This window comes from Aythya marila (genome assembly GCF_965140915.1).
Source record: "Aythya marila genome assembly, chromosome: 2".
Classification (NCBI taxonomy): domain Eukaryota; kingdom Metazoa; phylum Chordata; class Aves; order Anseriformes; family Anatidae; genus Aythya; species Aythya marila.
The window spans coordinates 38797265-38819367 of NC_139043.1; the positions used below are offsets into that span (position 1 = coordinate 38797265).

The following is a 22103-nucleotide window of genomic DNA, read 5'->3' on the forward strand; positions in this document are numbered from 1 at the left end:
AGTTGGCTTAATCACAGATACTCATGGGACAATATGACATCTTCTACCTGTAAACTAATTTAAGCACTTTCTGAGGTAAGTATTATGCATCTGCCTTGCAGTTTTCCCTACCTTAAAGGTTTTGTAAATAACTTCTAAAGTCAAGAAGACATGAAACAGCTATTTTCTCAATTCTCTAATTCCAAGAGTCAGTGTGATTAAACCACAGTATTCATCTCTACTCACTAGTGTTTCAAAAAATCTGTACCTTTATCTGGAAGTATTATTAATATAATATATTAATATATAAGGACCTATAATTATATAACACCAGAATATTATATCAGATGGGTAGAATAGGAGTTGAAAAACAGGCAAATGAAATAAACCTCAGGCCATGAAACATTGCTTATAGCATCTATTATGGATGCACTTGAATAATGTGGCTAAAGAAGATCAAAGACTCCATACATTTTTTGCAGTCAAGGAATTACATCTTTTCTTTTAAGATGATTTTATTTTTTTATTAAAAATTATAATAAGTATTAAAGAAGTTTAAGTAAAAATAATTATATTTAAAGAAAATAAGGATTTCTTAAAGCTCTTCTTTTTACACACACACAGACACACATACACAAAAAAAAAAAAAAAAAAAAGTATTTTGGTCTTTGCAGAACTGGTATCCCTTTTTTTCCATCAAGAAGTTTAAAGATCTATTTTAATGGTTCTCTGGAAATATCCTGTAGCACTTTGAAGCATAGGAGTTGTATGGTACATTTTTAATATGAACTAACTCCCTGCTTTAGCAACCCTTGAATTGCTCTGGGAAATGTTAAGCCTGGCAGCTACAGGAGAGACATTTATTAGAATTTTCCAATTAGAGAAAATTAAAACTTTCCATACAAAACCATCAATTTTCTAGCTACGTCTAGTTACTAATGTACAGGAACTTTCTTGACAAGTTTGGCAGGAGAGTTCATAGAAATCTGACCTCACTGCTGTTTTACCTTAAAAATGTGGCCTAACAAGAAAGTTAAAATCATTCGTAGCTGATTTGCTCACATTATCTAAATTATAGTACAAAATACAGAAGGAGTAGGGGGAAACTGAAAGAGCAAAAAATGCTGAAAAATGAATCTGATGGTAATAGCTAACTGCAATTAAAGCATTATTTCTTTTTTGTTTATTTTTCTTCCCTTTCGTATAGCTCAATAGTAAAGTGTTAGGATATCTCAGTATTATTGAGGAAGTTATTTTTTAAAAAGCAATATACCTGTGTGTAGACTAAAGGCATGTCCTTATTTTCTTCTATTTTTATAGAACAGGAAACATTTAAGCTTCTTTTCTCCGCAAACATTTCATTTTTCAAAATGCAAAGGGTAGCCATACATAGACATTACAGACAGTCCCAGCTTCTGCAGCAAGAGCAGCAAAAGGGGAAAATGGGGCAGATGTTTGTTCCTCTGGAGATCCGTGGCTCAGCCTCTGTAGAGTGTTGGGTCAGTGAAAGCCTGCAAGGAGGGGTTGAACTTCAGTTAGAAGGAAAAAAAGGAAATAAAAGAAAAAATAAAAATAGAAAGGGAAAATCCCGTGTGCAATGTGATCTGAAACATCTGAGATCTTTTGCTATGATTTCATGAGACTTCAACACGAAGTTGCTTACTGCTGCTTACTAACTGACAGTGCTGAGACTTTATTCTGATGGCACTCATGGTGACATTGGCTAATAGCTTCTTTCAAAAACAACATGATTTATTAAAAGCATAATTCACTATGAAAAGATTTGTTCTCATAGAAGCACACTGATAAGTGAATAAATCCATATAAGAGTTTCCTGGTGCTTATTGCATTGTTACAATGTGACAGGCTTTTCATTGCTTACAGATGCTTACAGATTTGTTTCCATACAGGCACCATGTGTTTCCAGCTGTACTTAATACGAATGTTTATGTTGTATGCACTTTTTATTTTTTAAGATTTATATAATTATGCTCCCTTTTGCACATGCACATGCATTTTAAGAGACATAGGTATTTATTTTGCTGTGGGACACTGGGGTCAGAACAGTTAGTCTACACTTCAAATTTTCTTATGGTTTTATGGTCACAGTGAGAATGCTGATAGGTTATGCTTTATTTTTTATAAGGTTTTAAATCAGGCTTAGCTAAAAATTGACTTCTGTACCCATGCTTCAGCATGAGTTAGGCTGATGTTTGTTTAAAGAAAGGACAAAGAGCCATCTCTCCTGATGATCACCTGCCTCCCTTCTGCTGACATTTCTTTAATTTTTTCATGGTCCTCAATAAACTTTATTGGATCATGCTGCAGAATGTAATTGCCAACTCTTATGCTAACAATTGCAATGAGTTCTTGCGGTATCTCCATGGTGTCGTTTTTTTTCTTTTTTTTTGGAGGAACAGCAGGAGGTTCATGTTAGCACTGTGTATTGAACCACCTTACTGATTTGTCTTGGGGAATTGCAAAAACAGTGTGATTTTATAGAGCAGGTAAGTAATGAAAAGGTTAAAACCTACTACCTTCCAACTGGCAGGGTTTCTGTAATTCTTCTCAATGGAAAGGCTCAGAGTCTGTTTACAACGTGTTCACATAGATTCAAATGGTGAAATGGGAAGATTAATCCTCTCTACGGCATTATGTAATTTTTCAGTGCATGTTTCAAAACCCTCCTGCATAAACCCATAAACCTGACAGGAGGGCGATAGCAATCTAGATTCATGACACAACCCTTTATCAGGTCCCAGACAGGTCACCTTCCTCCTAGAAAAGTGCTGGAGAGCAGAAAGTCAAGAGCAGGTTAAAATTCTTGAATTATGGGCTCAATGGAAAATCCTCAAACTCGTTTGAAATGGCTGTTATTTACAGATAAAGCTTAAATTTTAGACATCAACTATAGAGTCACTGATATAAACAATCTCTGACCTTACCTTATGGAAAGGTGATAGAAAATAAATTATCAGTTTCTAAAATGGAGCTTTGCAGCAAGAGTGGACAAATAGCCAGCAGAATTTCCACTTCTCTAAGTAACATTTAATGTGAAAGTGTTTAGAATAAGCATGAGTCTGCATCCAGAATTTCTTCTATCTTTAGGAGACCTACTCTTCTGTAGACTCTGACCCTTCTGTTCATAGGGGCTGCCATTGGCTGAGACACCAGAACCTGGATCATGAAAATGTCTTGCACAAAAATATCTTTATTTGTTTTTCTGCCTCATTATTTGGAGTTGAAAAAGTGGAAAACTTACCAGTACTAGTGTCTGTTTTGGTATTGCTATGTTGTTGTTTTTTCCTAGGAAGCAACAAATTCTATGTAATTTTGGAAGTTTCTTTTTAAGAGGATATAATAATAATAAATTCAAAAATGATAACTTCATTTGAAAACATGGTAGTTTTTAGATCAATGTGGAACACACTTCCTTCTGATGTCAGAAATTTCAGACACGATTTTAAAAATATTGGTTAGATTTTTGAAAGAAACAGATAGAAGTTTGGGGAGAAAGTTATGTATAAATATGTTTTTCATGTACATACATACATACATATGTTTATCTAAGAAGTCATCCTGGCTTAAGAAAATTTGTTATTTTTTTGCCTTTTTTTTTCTAAGTGACAAAAGTACACACATCAGTAGACTAAAAAATCATATCTGCTCCTGTCATTAAGTCTACATTTTGAACGAGGAATTGTTAAAATCCCAAAAGAATAAGCACCATAGGCTGTAAACACAATTCTAACAATAGATTTCAAAAATACAATAATCAAGGGAAAGTTGCTTATTTTGAGTGTAACTCAAAATAACACAAAAAGCTGATATCATCTGAAGAGAGGAAAAACAAGACTACTCAGGAAGGATTGATCATGATTTTTTTTCCAAAACAGTGCATAGAAAAAACTGAAGAAACTATATTTTTATTTAGATTTTTTTTTTCCTGTATGCTGGGATCAGTATATATAACAGTCTATGGTTAGACTTTTAATTATTAAACAAGTAAGGTAACAAGAATATTTTAAGATAATTTTTTAAGACTTTAACTATTGGATATTGAATTATATCAACAAATTGCCTCAGTTTCTGCTGTCACAGGAGTTAGCTGACAAATGCCTTGTAGTGTTATGACTGTGACAGAATAACGATCTTTGAGGTAGGAGGGAAAGTAAGTTGCAGACTTCTGGTATCAAGAAATTTGCCCTGGAGTCTTTTGCATTTAAACAGAATGCATTTCATTGACTTCACTGAGTTTTTTTAATAATCCTGTGTATTTTGCTAATTGTTATATACGTAACCTTGTAAATGTATTACATCAGGGAAGTTCTTATCTGCTTAAATGCAATTTTCTTTTCTAATCAGGACAGAGATAGGAAAAGAAAATTAGAGCAGACAAAAAGTAAGTAGCACACATAGGGATAATGAGTCACGTGGCTTTAACAGGCATATCTTGGCTTCTCTGCTTTTATTCAATGAAAACTTGTATGTAACTAGAGGATTTTGAAATAAAGAATTTCATTAAGTAGAAAATATAGTAGAAAGTGGTCATAAAAGGAGAGATAGCAAAGCTGAGTAAACAAATCCAAATTGTAGATGTGCTCGAGTCCATAAATTAGTTAGTATACAGCAGACTGTACTAGCAGTTGCATACAAAAGAAAAGAGCACCAAGGTTGGAAAAGTCAAGCATTCAAACCAGGAGCTGCCAGAACAGACTCAGCCTCTGTCAGCATATTAATAAATGCAGATTTTGAGGTGGTGAGGAAAGTCTTTCTCTGACTAACATAGGAAGTTTGCAGCAAGGCAAGGATAGGAGGCCGATGTGTTGTACGATGTCTCCTCTTAGTGGAACGTCTTTTCCCTTTTTCCAACATGGCAGTGATGACAGCAAAATTAGACATGACCTATGAGCTATTGAGTTATCCAGCAGTAGTGGGAACAGAGTGTAAGATAGAGTTTGTCACTGAAAAAGAAGGGGAGACATGGAGAGGGGATTTTCATGTTCTCTGATGAGATGTGATAGATTTGAATAACACTTGCTCTATTGCCGTGTGTGAGAGATGTGCAGGGAGATTTTTAATGGAAGTTTATAAATTGCTACACAGATCCACAGAATTGCCTGTTATCTGCTTATTCATATTGAACCATAATTTTACCTCATTATTAAGGTATTTTACCTATTCCATTTCCCCCTACCAAGTTCTTGAGATACCTCTATATCCTCATTTGAGATTTTTTTTTTTTTTTTTAAGGGATTTAAGTTGACTCTTAAAATTTGTAGAGAGAACTAATTGCAAGTATGATCTGTTGGCCATAAGTTCTTGAGACTCTTTTTCTACTACTAGGAGAGTGCTAGCACAACCATCAGTGACCATATGCATGAATTACCTGACACTCCATATGTCTTTTTGTAAGTTTTCTTGCAATATTGTCAGACCAAAGACTGTCACTAGGATATAACACATTGGCTGTCATCAACAGGAGCAGAATTCAAGGGAAAATTTGATAAATTTTGTCAGTATGTACATGCCACTTCTGGAGAATGGAGAAGACCGAGGTACTTACTTGCTTAAAGTAGCAAAACCTTGAGTTAACTATGTTAACTGATCATTGTCAAAGTTTTCGTATTTACAAGAGAGAAAGTAAAGTTTTTTTTTTTTAAAAAAAAAAAAAAAAAAAAGAATTGTTTGCTTCTTTGCACTTTGGTCTCCTCAACAAAGTCTAAATCACAAAACATCCAAAACAAAATGTTATCATTGGCACTTGGAATCTAGCCAAAAGAAAGTTAGCTTGGTGTTTCGCTAGACAAAGTCTTTGGTATTGTGGACTGTCAGTGAGGGTGAAATAATCTGGCTAAACTTCTTAAAAATAAGCCAATGTTTTATTTTGCTAACAATTATTAATTCTGTAAATGAAAGGATCATGTTGTAAAGCTGAAGAATTAGTATCAACCCTGTCAATACTTTATTGCAGTTATCTTTGTCTTTTAAATAACAAATCCCTGGAAAATGTGGTGTGTTGTTTGTTTCATTTTCTCTTAAAAGATAGATTTATATCTGTTTAAAATCAAGCACTGCAATGTAAAAAAAAAAAAAAATCTTCCAGATATATGATGTCATGTATGATGCACATAAGATGTGCAGCTTAGTTCTGCTTTTTTTTTTTTTTTTTTTTTTTTTTTTACATAATACAACATGGTAATTATTAAATGAAGAGATTTGTGTGTGTGTGTGTGTGTGTGTCACAGAACTTGTTTATCTAACATTCAAGACATTCAATGCTTTCCTTTTTTTTTACACTAAGAAAGACACTTACCGCAGAAAAGCACAGTTAAAATGATGATTAAGTAGAGGAGATGGGCAAAGAATTTTTTTTAATTTTTTTTTGTATTCCATAAAAGACGTAGATAAACTGGTCATCAATAATCCCTCTCTGTTTCTATAATACCACTGAAATACCCAAAGATTTCTGTTCTGACTCTTGCAATGGGCTTTGTCTGGGATAGTTGTGGTTGAAGTTCGGTTAAGTATTACTGTATGCTGGGTGGACATAGCTCATGAATAAGGTTAACAGTCTGAGTTTGTTCCTCGGTTTAAGCAGACCTTATTTTCAAATGACAGGAATACTTGGTTCTAAAGGTTATTGGTGCTATGATGGCAAGGGTTTTTTTATCAAATCTCCTTTTTAAGTTCCTGGCCCTGTTGACCTTTGTTTTGATTTCAGTCTAAGGAGACTTCTAACTGTCAGAGTGAGGAAAGGTAGAAATGGAGGGTGAGAGAGTGACTATAAAGCATTCTCTTTTTTATGTATATATGAAAGGTGGACTGTAGCTAAATTGCTTTGTGATAAGATTATGCTTCATTTGGTCTCTTTTCTCCTTTCCTGAGATGTACTTCTATAGCCCTTGAGGATATTAAAATATATTTTGAACATTCAATTCATAATGCAAGAGAAAGACTAGACTCTTCCTCAAAGAGTAGTGGCTTGGAGCAATAAAGGTCTGTATATAAATAAACCTCCAAAAGAAATGTCTTTGATAGACAACGCCTGGCAATACAGAAAACCTTTGTGTGCACCATCTGAAGCAGGGAAGAAATTTCTTCCTCACAGATGAGTGCACTCAAAAGAACTATATCTGCATTACTTTTTTCAGTGAGTAGAAAGTTCTTCTTTTGGCTTATAGCATTATACAGTGTTGGCTTTCAGTAAAAGCAGTATAATTGATTGCATTGGATAAGTACATTTTTCCAAGAATGCTCATCCGGAGTGAAATGTGGCATACTTCTGTTCTTGACAGAGTGCAAGCACATATGATCTAGTCCTGGCTTAAACTGGGTCATCTCCTCTAGTCTGGAAGAGTATTTCATATATATTTGCACACTTCAGAGTAATGGCAGAAACCCCCAAAAAGTAAACTTTGAACTTTTAAAGGTTGAGTGTATAAGTAATGTCAAGATCTGCAACTCTGTTATGCTAAGCACTAACAGAGAACTCTTTGAGGGAGAAGTATCCTATGCATGTATCGGATATGTGTTTTCTTTAGTTGTTGGTACTATTTCTTAAGCATACTTGCTTTGCTTGAAAGAATAAAAATAAAAAAAAAAAATCACACACATTCATGGAGTAGTACAGATGACAGAAAATATGATTGAAGAGAATCAGAAAATGACATTACATGATTTCAGTGACTAGTATTCACCAGCTAAAAAGCTCAAATACACATTAACAAAAGAGAAAAAGCATTACAGCATGAAACACTGAAAATATTTGTCTCTATTTCTAATTATTACTGATGGCAGTGTTACAATTACTCCCCTAAACATATATCACTTCAGATAAAGTTATCAGATGTGCTTCTTAGCATAACTGAGTTAGATTTATATGGATGTATCTAATATCTCTAACTTTCTGCCTTAAACAGCTGTGATGATTTATTTGTGTGTGTATGTCAAAAAGATGTGAAACAATTTAAAAGAATAAGATACACATGTATTTCTGGAGATTTCAACAGATCTTTAATAGAAAAGGCTGCTATTAGTATTGTTAAGAAGATGAAGTTGAGAACAGTTTTTTGTCCAACTGAAGCTACTGCTAGAATACACAACATAAAATTTTAAAAGAAAGAACATGAATAGTTTAAGAGTTATAATAATATTCCACAGATATCTGTGATTCTATTTTTAAGCCATAAAGTAAAATTGCTTAATGCTACCTCTTCTCTTTGAATACACCACTTCAGATTGATAAGGTGTTGGCTCTATATAACATTTCTGACAGTAACAGCACTAAGCAGTTTTTCCCAAAAGTTTTGGTAAAACAAGCTATGTCCATATAAATTTGAATTAAGACTGGAAAATTAAAAAGAAAGAGGGAAGAATAGAAATATATTGCTTCTGATGTCGGTTCTACCTTCTTTTAAAAGAGCTTCTTTTTTGCTCTCTCTCTACAACCTCAAAATGAGAATGATTAAACCTAATATAAAGTCAGTCTGTTTTCACACAATTTCTCTGTCCTTACCCAATCTACCTTCCTTCTGTTTCCAATTCTCCCTATCTCTACTTTAAAGTGGAAACTTAGTGGAAAAGTCTCCTTGAGTGGAAACATTATCTGGTGACTCAACCAGTGTCAAAGCCTGCCTCTTGGGAAGTTTACCCAGGATAAAGAAAAGCAGATTAATTTCTTTTCAAACATACTTCTACACCTTCATCTTCAGAGGCCCTTCAAAAGGAAAGTTTCAGTTTCGCCACCCATGCTTGCCTACATCTTTTAACAGACAGAGAACTTCCAGTTGAAAATTTAACTTAGATTAATTGTGATCTTGGTGTGTTCAGTTCATTTTCTCTTGAAATGAACTGCAGAAATCAGAAGGAAAAAAGAGGAGGAAATAACTAATCTGCTTGTTTTTACGAAGGACAGCTCCAAAGCACAGCTGATAGTATGGCAGTAGTGGCAGCAGTCATTGAAGGAACTTTGTTCTTTTCTGAATGAAAATATACTTTTGTTGTAAATGAATGTTAATAGGAGTATGATGGGGATGAAAATGAATATGGAAGCATAAAGAAATCTCCAATAAATTTTAAATTTAAAACTAAAAAACAAACAAACAAAAACATACTGTAACAGTAATTATATACCTTGTAAATAATAGGAGGAGAAGGAGAGAAGGATAATTGGAGATGGGAAGTATTGATAGCCAAAAACTGAAAAACAAAACCTGGCATTGAGCTGAATTGTCCCAGAATGGATGGGATTGGGATCCAGGGTGCTTGCTGAAATCTCCGTTACACTCCTAGCATATAACATTCATTATATTCTGTTCCAAGTGGTCTGTGTTAATGGGAGACCTGTAAATGTTTCCACTGGAATTGAACAACATATCTTGCAAATATGACATAACAGAATCAGTGAAAATACCTATTGAAAGTGGTCCAATTATTTACCAGATCTGGGAAGAGAAAGTTTGGCAAAAAAATTAAAAATATTGTCAACCTCAGTGTTGTTTAATTAACACCTTAGCAAGCTGACCTTTATACATAGTAAGAAAAAAACTGATATTAATTTTACAGAAAATGTCTTGTATTATAAATCTTACCTGTAAAATGTGAGGAGTTAATTCTTTCTTAGCTTAAGTTACTTTGAATCAAGCATTTAGATTTTCTATTCTAAGTCTGATGTCTGATTAGTTTAAATATCTTTGAATTAGTGACTATCAGGTCTTCTGTCAAGAGATTTTAATGAGTATCAAGCAAGATGATTAAAGTAAAATGATTTTATAGTAAACCTGGAAGCTTCAGATGTCAAGTTAACAAAGTGAAAGCTATTCCAGTAAAATAAGCAACATCAGTTGAGAGTTCAAAGGAACGCATGGTATCAGAGGAGTAAGCAGTTTCATTAAATTCTATTAATGATCCCTGCAGATAAATTTTGCATTTAAATTAATGCCTTACTTCCAGAGAAAGCAGTATTACTGAGCTTCAACCAATGATGCAAACAGATTTACATGAGCTGAACATCTGTGATTTCCTGACAACTGACCTCTTAAATAAGATATTTTTTTTAGAATTGCATTAGTTGTAGATTTAGTAATACACTTTTTTTTTGTTGTTGTTTTTACTTTTTTTTTTTTTTTTTTTTTTTTTTCCCCTCCTCTCTCTGCTAAAAGACAGCTGTTTGAATTAAATTCATTCTTTATCCTTACAGGGTCTTCATTCTGGTGCCTATTGGATATTGTTCCCATAAAGAATGAAAAAGGAGATGTAGTACTCTTTCTGGCCTCTTTCAAAGATATAACAGACACAAAAGTGAAGATTGCTGCAGAAGACAAAAAGGAAGGTTTGTGTGAATTGAAACCAATATTGATAAGAATGTAGTTTTTGAGAGTCACAGCTACTTAAACTCTCTCTCATGCACACTGTTAAATCAGAGACCTGTTAGATTTCCAAAGAATAAATTAATAATTAATAATGATCTGTCCTTCCAGATCATGTTATTCTTTGGAAATCTAACAATTTGTATTCAATTTTGCTGCTCTTTAATATTAGTTTTTCAATAAAAATAATATTTACTTAGAATTGTAATGCATCTTTCTTTTATAACTTCTTTGTACTCAAAACAGAAAATATTGTTTCCCTGTGTTAATGAAAATTCTTAAATTAATATTTATTCTAACAATGTCTGCCTCCTCTCTACAGTTGGAGAAATAATTTCATCTTCATTTTTCAACCCTGAATAATTGAGGGATTTTACATTCTTCACTTATTTAAGAAAATGTATCACAGAATTTCTGAGCTGAAAGATGGAAGAATCATAGAATCATAGAATATCTGAGTTGGAAGGGACCCACAAGGATCATTGAGTCCAACACCTGTGTCCCTAATGAAATACTAAGTATATTTGCAGATTCCCTTTACATAAAACTTCAACCAATCACTTCATGTTGAAGAAAAAAAAAAACAGGAAACATTACACTTATGAAAGTTTTAGGAAAATTGTTTATTAAAACATGGTATAGAATCATACAGAATAGAAATTGTCTGAACATATGTTCTCTAAGGCTAATTATTTACATTATGAGAGATGCAAATTTTCAGAATACTGAAAAATCACATTTAAAATACCAGTGATAGTTTGAAATAGGTGTAGGAATTATGATGATTATTATTGTTGAACTATTGTTTATCTGTTAAACATTTTGTAGCTGTAATACTTAGTTTAGGATGGATTAAAGTGGTCTCCAGCTTTTGATGTGGGTTCATGTTAAATTGAAAATCTAAGCAGATGTTAACTCATGTTTTCTGTTACACATTTAAAAATTAATATTCCTTCTAGATCCCAACCATGTTCTGACTGTGAACATACTCATGCAGAGTTGCATTACACCAGAAAATGCCCATTCTTTTTTTTTTTGCTCTGTGTTGGCGGCTTGAGTTTTAAGAATTGCTATAAATTTATGACTAATGAGGTTTGGCTGTCTTGTGTGCTACATTCTGATCCTGGTTGTTACTTCCTGATCCCTAGCTGTTACTTCCCTTGTTACTCATGTTATAATAAAACTTATGGTTTTATTATAATAAAACCATAAGTTTTATTATAAGGAGATATTTGTTTGATTTTCCCTTTGATTTTCTGCAGCACATTTATCTATTTTATCTCATGTGTTCACACATTCAGTTGCTCCTTTGTGCCAATGTGACTGCAAAAGTCCACTTTTTTGCCTGATTTTCCTTTACCCAGCCCAAATGTCAGACACTGTCTGTGACCTTTTCTTTTGAATGTCTCATTTTAAATACAAATTTAACAGATTCTTTTCTTTTCTTCCTCTGTATAAAAGTTTCCAATGAAATAAGTCCTATCGTGCAATGATTAGAGAGGACTTTTTCTTGAAATTTTTTGTAAGATAAAGGGAAAAACTTGTGTAACACAGTCCTTAAGAAGTGCTGTGACAATCAGCACCTCATGTTTTTTATTTTGTTCAGTTTTGTTTTAAAACTTAATTTACCATCACTTCCCTCCATGACATCATGCACCCTATTTAATGGCAATGTTCTTAGAGCCCTCATCTTTTCAATATTGTCAGTTTGGTTTCAGCACTGCATTTGTTGCCACACCTGTAAGTTTGTTGTAGAAATATACTCCATCATTAGTATAAAAAATATATGTAATAAATATTAACCAGAGAATCACCTGATATTTAATGTGGGAAGGAACCTCTGGAGAATGTCTACACCAATTCCCTTTCACCTACTCAAAGCAGGGTCAGATAGAACTTAGTATGTGTCCTGAGTATTACCAAGGATGGAGACTCTACCACTTCTCTGGACAACCTGTTCCAATATATGACTGCCTACAAAGTGAAAAAAAAAAATCCTTATGTTAAAATGGAATTTCGTATATTCAGTTTGTGCCCAGGGCCTCTTGTCTTTTCACTAGGTACCACTAAGTAAAGTCTGGCTTCCTCTGTATTTCTCCCTATCAGGTATTTATACACACTATTTTTCCTCCTGGTCTTTCTCTGCTCTGGACAGATCAGTCCCAGCTCTCTCAACATCTCCTCATGTGTTAGATGCTCCAAATATCTAGTCATCTTTGTGGCCCTTTGCTGGACTCACTGTGTTGATGTGTGTCCATTTCTGTCCTGTTAAAGGGGAGCCCGGACCTGGAACCAGCATTTACGATGAATCTCACTAGTACTGAGGAGATCATCCCCCCTAACCAGCTGGCAACCCTCTTTCTAATTCTGCCGACAGTGTTGTTGGCTTTCTTTACCACCAGGCACATTGTTGGCCCATGCTCATCTTGGTAGCTACCAAAACCTCCAGGTTTTGCCTGGCAAGCTGCTTGCCTGCTAGCTGGCCCTCATCCTGTCCTAATGCATAGGTTTGTTCCCAGTTACCTGCCCCCCCAGGAAATATGTCATCTAGTCTCCTCCCATCATTCCTAGTTGAAAGGCTTCCCTGCCAGGTTAGTCTTCCTGTTGGAAAAGATGCTTTTATCCCAATAATAATTGTGAATGAAAAGCTGGACACTTTTCCCACCATGGATTAAAATAAGCTGCAGTGTTACGGTTTAAATGGTGAGCCATTTTTTACTTCCTATTAATTCTTTCTAAGAAGACAGATTTATTTTGATTACACATTGTTGGAGGGAGAGGTGTTTCTTTTCGGTGTGCCAAAGTGAAATACCATATGTCAACCATTTTATATTCCATATTTTTGTGTTTAAAAAAAAAAAAAAAAAAGGCTGCTGAGGACAAGGATTGTCTCTACTAATAAATTTTGCAACATGCAGATTGATTTGATTTATTCTGCTTAATTGTTCTCAGATACTTCTTGATCAAGCTACAGCAGTGAATATTCAGAGCACAAAACTTAGTTTTAAAACACATTATGCCTGTCAGGAGACAGGGTATTTAGAAAGGGATGTACTGTCACCTAGATATACATTATTTAAAGCAGGTAGAATTGTTTCAGGATGAATGGGACATCGTGCACTTGTGTCAATACAGGAGGTGAGATAGCAGAATAGTTTGACTCCTCTGCTCAAAGGAACTACATGTCATGGAAACCTTTGTTCTTTGACTCTGTTACATCTTCTCAAGGATGGCTTTGTTTCTGGCTGACCATCAGAGTAGAAAGAGTCTGAATCTCTTGTCCTCGGTAAGGAGAACCTGCTTTACTCTTGCTCATTGCATAAGACTGCAAACACCTAGGAGACACACATAGAGCTGTCTTTTCTGCTCTTTTTTTTTTTTTTTAACATGTGAGCATATACCTTTGCACCTTCTCTATGCAAGCAAATATGTTGTGTTTGAGTCTTGAACCCGTAGAAATATTGATCTTCGTGGCCATTACTTTAGCATTATACCAAGTTTTAAAAGTAAATGGTGGTTTTAAAAAGTTTTAAAAATATGGAGGTGAGGAAGAAATGTCCTTTGCAGTACATGTCGAGAGAGAGAAAGGAAAAAAAAGAAAAAAAGGGAAAAAAAGAAAAAAAAGAAGAAAAACAAAAAAACTGATTCTTAAGCAAATGAATATGGAGATGTTGAGGAGGCAGCATGTACTCTGGAGAATATCCTGGAAGGATGAGAGAACAAATGCATTAGCTACCATTTGACTCACTGGTTCCTGGATAAACTCATGCAAGCATCCCTAGATTTTTAAAAGACAAGTTATCAAAAGATGAGTTTTGTAGGAGTTTTTTGTCTGTTTTGTATTTTAGCTTGGTGGTTTTCTGGTTGTTGGAATATGTTGAGAACAGACAGTGGAAAATATCTTCAGATTTTCCTTTCAGAGTTTGCTAGTTCAAACATGTAAGACTGACAGCAGACGTCATGGAAAAAAATGCAAATGTGTTCAGTATGTGCATTGCCAATTAGAAGAGATCTTCAAAGTTGTGTGTGCAGTATGTTATGGTTTGTGTTTTGGAGGATAGATAGAGTTAGGTTTGCAGAACCTTGTAAATAAACTTAAGAATTTCACAGGCCTAGACATAGCCTGGTGTCTTACATTTTCTTAATTAGGAGACTAAGTGAACTAGGATGTATAATGTACATGTACTCTGTCTTAAGAAATACAAGTAAGGGTAGCTGAAACGTTTGCAGAATTCACTTATATTTGCAGCTATACTGAAACTAGTTCATGCAGTGGCTCATCTGAGCAACTTTGAGGTCCTACAAAGACTCCATAAATAATGTCTATTAAAATCAAGTTCTGCCTAGCTGTAGCAAAGACAGTTTCAAGGTTTAAAACAGTTTTATTTCATCTCCTGTCATTTTCATATACTGAAAAAATAATTCCTTGAGAAGAAATCAGAGAATTTGTAGGTGTTTCATTGACCACATAAAAACAGACAGGTTTTTGAACTTTTATGCTCTTTTTAGCTCTTTAAACTAACTTTAAAAACAAAACAAAACAAAACAAACAACTCTCTTTCTCCCATGCCTTACATTTGGAAAAACTGTCTTGTCCACAAAATGCTTTTATAGGTGACTGATCTGGTTCTGAATTGTAGATAAATGTATTAAGAAAACAAGTCCTTATTTGTCAAAACTCTTGCTTCCATTACAAGGTAGAAATTACTCAGGTGTTTTTATTCTCATTTTAACCTTCCAAGTGAGCAAGTTTATATTGTATTATCAACTTCTGTGCAAATCATTTATTTAATTAATATGTAAAACATCAATGAGTGTGAAACTACCACCACTTCAGATTAGAAATAAAATAAATAAATAAACACTTTGGAGTAAAAAATATCAGTAAGTAAAGTACATGAATTAATCATTAATCATTCCATTAATTAATCATTAATCATTCCATTATGATGGAATTAAAAGGGGGGATAGAGTGAAGCACTTTAAATTCATTGAATTTATGGCCCTAAATATTATATTCATGCACAGAAATGCACTATTGCTTGTGGATGTCAATGAAAAGTTTCTCAATGACTTTAAGAATCAGGAAATAAAAGACATGTAAAAAAAAAAAAAAAAGCTGAATAATAAGTAGTAACCCAGCAAAAAAATATTTAACAATAAATTTTGTTCTGTATAACTACATATCAATAGTCACTTCAGATAAATTAGAAGGTATATTTCAAATTTAGTAGCATAATCAAAATGACTATATTTCCCCTAGTGCGATAATGCTTTATAAATGTGGAGTAATGAGTTGGCAAATAAACTATTTTAATGCAGTTATGAAATAGTTTTGTCTTTTTTTTTGAGTTGGGGTATTTTATTTTATTAGAGATTTTGCAACTTTTCAGGTAAAACCTGGGAGAAAGCAGTAGTGTTAAGAAACAGAAATAGCTTAAAATCACTTTACCTTCCTTGTTCTGTTGGATCTGTCTATTGTTAGAAGTAGCCAAAGAAAGATGCACCTACTTGGATTTTTATTTTTGTTTCAATTCTGAATTTTATGAAATATGTCTAAATACCAGCTTCTGGGGAAAATATATATATATATATATTATATTATATAAAATATATATTTTGGGGGGGGAATGCACACCCTTCAACAACCAAAGTAGAGGTAGAGAGAAAGAGAAATCCCTGGTCTTTGTGTGTCTTTCTTCCACCTCCTAATTCTTCATGATGGAAGAATCAGCAACTTATATCATTAAGCTTACTGCTATGTAAAAGTCTTTCCAATACGTGTGACAAGGAGTAATGTATACCATTGCTTCTTTTCTCTTATTATTCTCTGAAGGTGTAATATTAAAATGATGAAGATCATACATTTGTGTCTGTGTAAAAATTAGTCTCTTTGAAAATATTTTGTAATATTTAGAGCTTTTCAGCTGGCATGTGCATTAAGTACGTTTTCTCATTGAATCAGTTAATCAGTTAACAGAGGAAAAAAGTGGCTAGAGGCTAACTTGGATCCACCATACAGCTAATAGTTCCATGAACATTTGACTGTTGTTGACAGAACGAATATGTCATGAAACTAACAGACCTCCTGCAGCATATTGGCCATGGTAGTGCTTTTATACTGTCATTAATAACAAAGCATGTTTGTATCAGTTTTCTTTATACTGACAACTGCTGATGTGGTGTACCCTGGAGAATAATACCTGGAAGTTAGTGAAAGTTTTTTTAAAAACCTAGAAAAACCTCACACCAGCCTTCCCTATGGTGTTTTTTTGTTTTTGCTTTTGCTTTTTTTGTTGTTTTTGTTTTGGTTTTGTTTTTTGTTGTTTGTTTGTTTGTTTGTTTTTTATTTTTTTTCTTTTTTTTCCTGTTTGTTCAAAATCTTTTCATATTGCCTTACCCTGTGTTCCTCAAAATCAACTTTCCTTCCTTCCTTCCTTCTGTCCGTCCGTCCGTCCGTCCGTCCATCACATCTTAATATGTTTATACTGTTTGAAGGATAGGCAGTGTGTCTGAGTCAGTCTTACAGCCTCATCTGGCAAGCAAACAAGACAGCAGAGACAATCAGGTGGTTGAGAATGGAATAGAGCCATGGAGCTAATTAGATTGTGCAGTTGTAAAAAAATAATAATAATAAAAGAACGTAGCAACCAGTTATGGACTTGTCCGTGCTGGTGAAATCTGTCTTTTCAATCCACACTATTTACTCAAAAGCTGTGAAAAGCTGTAAATAAATAAATAAATAAATAAAATACTTCTGAGAGATCCAAATTTGCAGTCTCCAGCCTTTAGACCAGGGCTTTGTCCTGGTCTGCAGTGGAACTACTTTACATGAATACGGTTACTTAAGTGTGCATTTTAAAAATGTAACCCTCAGAATATTTTACCTTGCTTTACTCTACTTCATTCACATATTTTCAGTATGTTCTCTTCTGAGTTAAATTTAAGAAGTGCAGGTTGCTTGTTCTCTAATATTCTAAAAGATATTGTGATGCATAAAATACTTGTTTTATTCCAAACCACAGGGAAATTATCTATTTTAATTAAGTAGACATTTTATTTTTTCCTAAAGAGAATCAACACATGTATTTAGTTATGTTTCAGTGCCACCTGCTCCTGCATGGGTTTACAGATGCCTTATAAAATTTAAACTCTTGGTCTAAAGGATTTTCTGTTTATTCCTTTCAATACACTTCTGAGCTTTTTATTTAGTTATGTCACCCACAGAATGCTAGAGAATCACTTTCAGTCTAGTATGAACTCTCTTTTACTGTGCTTACTGCAGGTTTTTATGAGTTTATTTGATTTCCTGAAATCTGGAAGATGATTCAGAAATCTTTGTCTAGACTGCTACTATTCATTTAAATAATTCTGATATGATTACTTAAGTAAAAACAGATCAATCTTTTCGATTTTCCTATGTAATGTGAATGAGATACTAGATGTTAATCTTTCATGTCATATATAATTCTATGCAAAACTTTCTGTGGTAAAGATCCATACTGGTAGTGTATGTTATACAACACCTTGTTGGGCAGTTAAACACCCAATGTAGCTGGTGTTTTTAACTAATGTGTTGGAGGTTTTTTGGTTGGTTGGTTTGGTTTGGATTTTGTGTGTGGTGGTGTTTTTTCCTCCCTCCCTCCCTCCCTGCCTCCCTCCCTCCCTGCCTCCCTACTTCCTTCCCTTCCTCCTTTCCTTTTTACTTTTTTCTTTTTTTTTTTTTTTTTTTTTTTTTTAGTAATAATACATAACCTGAGGAAAAATGTGAATGGAGTTGTTTCAAAGGGATACAAATTAATGCCATAAGAAAAATATCAAGGATGATGAGACTTTTTTTGTTTGTTTGGTTGGTTGTTTTTTTTTTTGTTTGTTTGTTTTGTTTCTTTCCAGTAGCGTGCAACATTTCTGGCTTGAGCAGGTTCACTATTTGAAAATCCATCTATTTCATGTTCTCCCTCATGCCACAGCTTGTCTACTATGGAGTGAGTGTAACGTTTCTGGGTCACATTGGAGTTACTCACTGTAGATTGCATGAGTCTATGGCTCAAGATTAACATGGTTCTGAATGTATGGGACGGATTTGCTTTCCAAGGAATATCCAGTGCTATTCTCTGACTACTCAGTTGTGATTCAAAGGAGAGCAGACATAGGTTAGGTTTGAATTTGGTCAGTAAATCAGGTTCTTTTGTATTGTGTTGTTAAGGCAGCACAAGCGTAGTGGAGCCCATCAGAATTTGTGACTTTTAATGCAAGGACAAGAAAAGAATTAAATCTCCACTTTCTATTGATGTAAGCTTGATATATCATGTTTTTATAAAACAAAATGTCATTGGCTACAAAGGTATTTGCATTTTCTGATGCTTTTCATGTGCATGACAAGTTTATGAGTTCTCAAGCTGTTATGAGAGTAGTGGTAAGATTGGCAGAGAAGGGTTCTTGTTAGTTTCTTTTCTTGGAAAAGACTTCTGAGATTGTCATATGTGATTGTGTTGCTATAGCTAATCTCGTTAAAGAAACAAAAAAGGCATTGAACAACATCAAGAGAGTTAAAAAACATATTACCATATTTCTCAACTAAAAAGGGACTTAAGACTAAATTGCAAAACATCCTTTTTAACACCTATTTAGGGGGGATTATCATCACAAAGGAAGAAGTGTATAAAAGTGCCAGGCAACAGAACCCCCAAACAGCTTTTTCTAAAACACTGATTTCTTACAGTACTTGGGAAGATGAGAAATCCTTTTGATTTTAAGCACAATATAAAAATAAAACAGCAGCATTTAAAGTGCCTTTCTACTGGTTGGATTCACTGTGGTGTCTTTTTGTCTAACATCCTTCGAAAGGAAAGTGAATCTGTTAGGTACATAACAATTTTTAAATATCAGTAATAAACAGCTGTATATTAAAACAAAACAAACAAAAAAAAAAACAACTATCTCCTTCAGAATACTGATCAGTGAATTGGATATGGAGAACCACTCTGTGATAGAAGCAACTGGCTGTGCAAACATACAACTACTGTCATTCTAAGTACCGTATCAAGCCCCACAGCCTGAGTAGGTTAAGGAATACAGAACTCTTATTAGCTGGAATGTTAAACTTATGTAGGAGAGATGGGATCCATCTAAACCAAAATATTATTAGATCAGTGGCACATGAAATTGAAAATCTTATAAGGAACTTTTATTAAAGAGTGGACAGAGAGTGTAAAATCAGCAGCAGTAATACATAGGAAAAAAAATAGTCTTACCTGACTGTATTTACTTTGATTATGTTTGTAGTAATGTTTACCATTCTGGAAATAGATGTTGGAGTTGTGGATAGTTTTCAGCTCGGTATTCAATGGGTAAAAAAAAAAAAAAAAAAAAAAGAAAAAGAGAGGAGAGGGGAGGGGAGGGGAGGCGAGGCGAGGCGAGGCGAAAAAGGCAAATCTAAATTTAGGAGCCGTTAGGAACAAAGCTGACGGTATTATTTTGGTATTACATAAAGCGACTGTGTATCCATATCTTGAATACTGTATGTTATTCTGGAAAGAGGACCTGCTTGAATGGACTGCTGTGCTAGAAGAACCTTGCATTGTCGGGGTTGCTGAAAGCACTCAAAGAAACTCTACCTGAAGGCACTGTGCCTGCTTTATGCAACGTGACTCAGCATGGATCTCAACGCACATAGGCTGTTGTATCCACCGCATACTGGGGTGGACTATCTTGTGCTTTTTAGGTTAAAGACCTAAGAGGTATTAAATACAAGGAATTGTGAGAACAAAACATTTGGTGAAAGAGTCCTGAAAATATTTCTAGCCAAAACCTGGTCTAAGATAGTTTGTTGCTTTCTCAACATGTCTGATAGCATGTCTGAAGCATGTGTTATCGCCTACCTGGAAAAGCAGCAGAGTTGGCTTCATCTAGCATGACAATTTAGGTTGAGAAAGCTAAGAAAATGAAGCCTGTAAAAAGTGTTGAAGATTCTAAACTGAAATGGCAAAAATATATACAGCTATCCAACCCTACAATGGAGACCCAATTCAAGAAATTCAGATTTTTTGCTCAGGGAAGTGGAGAAGCAGTCTGCAATCACCCACAATTTATGAATATTTTAAAAATTTAGTTTGTGTTTTAAATGGTTTGATAATTGAGAGATGGAAGTTTAAAAGAAAAAAAAAAAGTTGTCTTTTTTTTTTTTTTTTTTTAGCATTTTCTAAATTTGTCTTACATTTCTTTGTTTCTGGCAATTTTATGCTTTGTAGACAGAAAATGGAGATAAGGAAACTGCAGTATGAAGTGTGGGCCTTCTTCTTCCACCTTCCACAGCTTTCAAGTCGCTAATTTTGATTTGCAGTGCAGCTTTTTTAACATGTTTTTTTTTTGTTGTTTTTTTTTTTTTACCCTTTCTCCTCCTCATTGACATGTAAAAAATCATCATCTTGGGAGGTTTCTTACATGAATTAAGTGAAGCATTCTTCACTAAAAAGTTTGGAAAGTTTTGTTTCTTATAGCTTTTCTTTATTTATGCTGCTTCTTTGTAGAGACAAAAATGCACCCATTTTCTATAATTCCAATCTTTCTTCCTTTTCATAGGCAGGTTTCAAGATGTAGCTATTATTCTTGTTAATTTCAGCCTGTACTAAATGTGTTGTTTGTTTTCCCCCTGACCCCCCTTCTCCCTAATTTGTATGCATTGAGTTGACTTTAATTAAACCTGTTTGACAGGCAGCTTCTTCCTTTATTCGCACAATTTCTTTTTTTCCTGAATCCTGACACATTGCAAAATGTCTGCTTTCATTTACCCTGGCGTCAATTCTCTGTAATTCCATCAGAGTCAGCGGAGTTACCTTGAATTTACTGCTGTATAAGCAAGAATATTTTTTTCCCATGACTGACAGTTACGGATATCTGAATAGAAGAAATAAAATAAAATAAAATAAAATCTTTTCAGAAGAGTATCCAGTTTTTACCTGAATAGATTTTATGTCACAAAAAAAAAAAAAGTCAAATGATTATGACAGTGACTATGTGGAAGAAAAATTAGAAATCTAAAAGACTTAAATTAAAATTTGAATATTAATAATGAGAAAGCTTGCAAATTAACACATTCTGATATAATGCAGGCCAAGTACAAGTCTTAGTTTTGTAAAGTAAACCACAAGAGGAGAAAGTAAATTGTTGTTTTTGTTTGTTTTTGTTTGTTTGTTTGCTTGCTTTGAAGTGGTTAATCCTAGGCACTCTTGAAGCTTGTCAGTAATCAAGATTTCGTGTTCTGAACTGGTAAACTTACCTATGAAATCATATGATAGAATTAATTGCGTCTGAATTGAGTGAAGACATTTGACTTTTAAAACTTAACAGTGACTTTTATTTTCCCTTCAGGAGAGGGATTTTGTTTTTTTTTAACTGCAAACTATTAACTAAAACCAGTAAAAGGCATATATAGGTGTATAAAGAGGTGTGTATAATCTGTATATTTAATCTTATTTATAGCAAATTCTAAAATGTCAATAGTACAACTCTCAAAGGCTGAAGTGTCATTTTCTGATTTAATGGACTGTCACTTCTGTTCTACAGAAAAATGGAAAGGAAGAGGAAGAGCTGGGTCACATTTTGATTCAGCTCGAAGACGGAGTAGAGCTGTCCTTTATCATATCTCTGGACACCTACAAAGAAGAGAGAAGAACAAATTAAAAATTAATAATGTAGGTGTAATTATTATTTTTTTTTTTTTAATGTACTCTTTATACCGTTCTTTTTTGGAAG

At 33.9% G+C, this 22103-nt stretch overlaps 1 protein-coding gene across 1 annotated transcript in view; it reads left to right on the forward strand.

Annotated features, from left to right (window-relative positions):
• KCNH8 (potassium voltage-gated channel subfamily H member 8) overlaps positions 1 to 22103 on the forward strand; it is a gene marked incomplete at both ends in the record, with an annotated part of 180771 nt that overhangs the window by 65264 nt on the left and 93404 nt on the right. Inside the window, 2 exons of the mRNA XM_082753902.1 lie at positions 10181 to 10312; positions 21915 to 22042. Coding sequence (XP_082610028.1) covers positions 10181 to 10312; positions 21915 to 22042 — 260 coding nt within the window. The remainder of the gene's footprint in view (positions 1 to 10180; positions 10313 to 21914; positions 22043 to 22103) is intronic.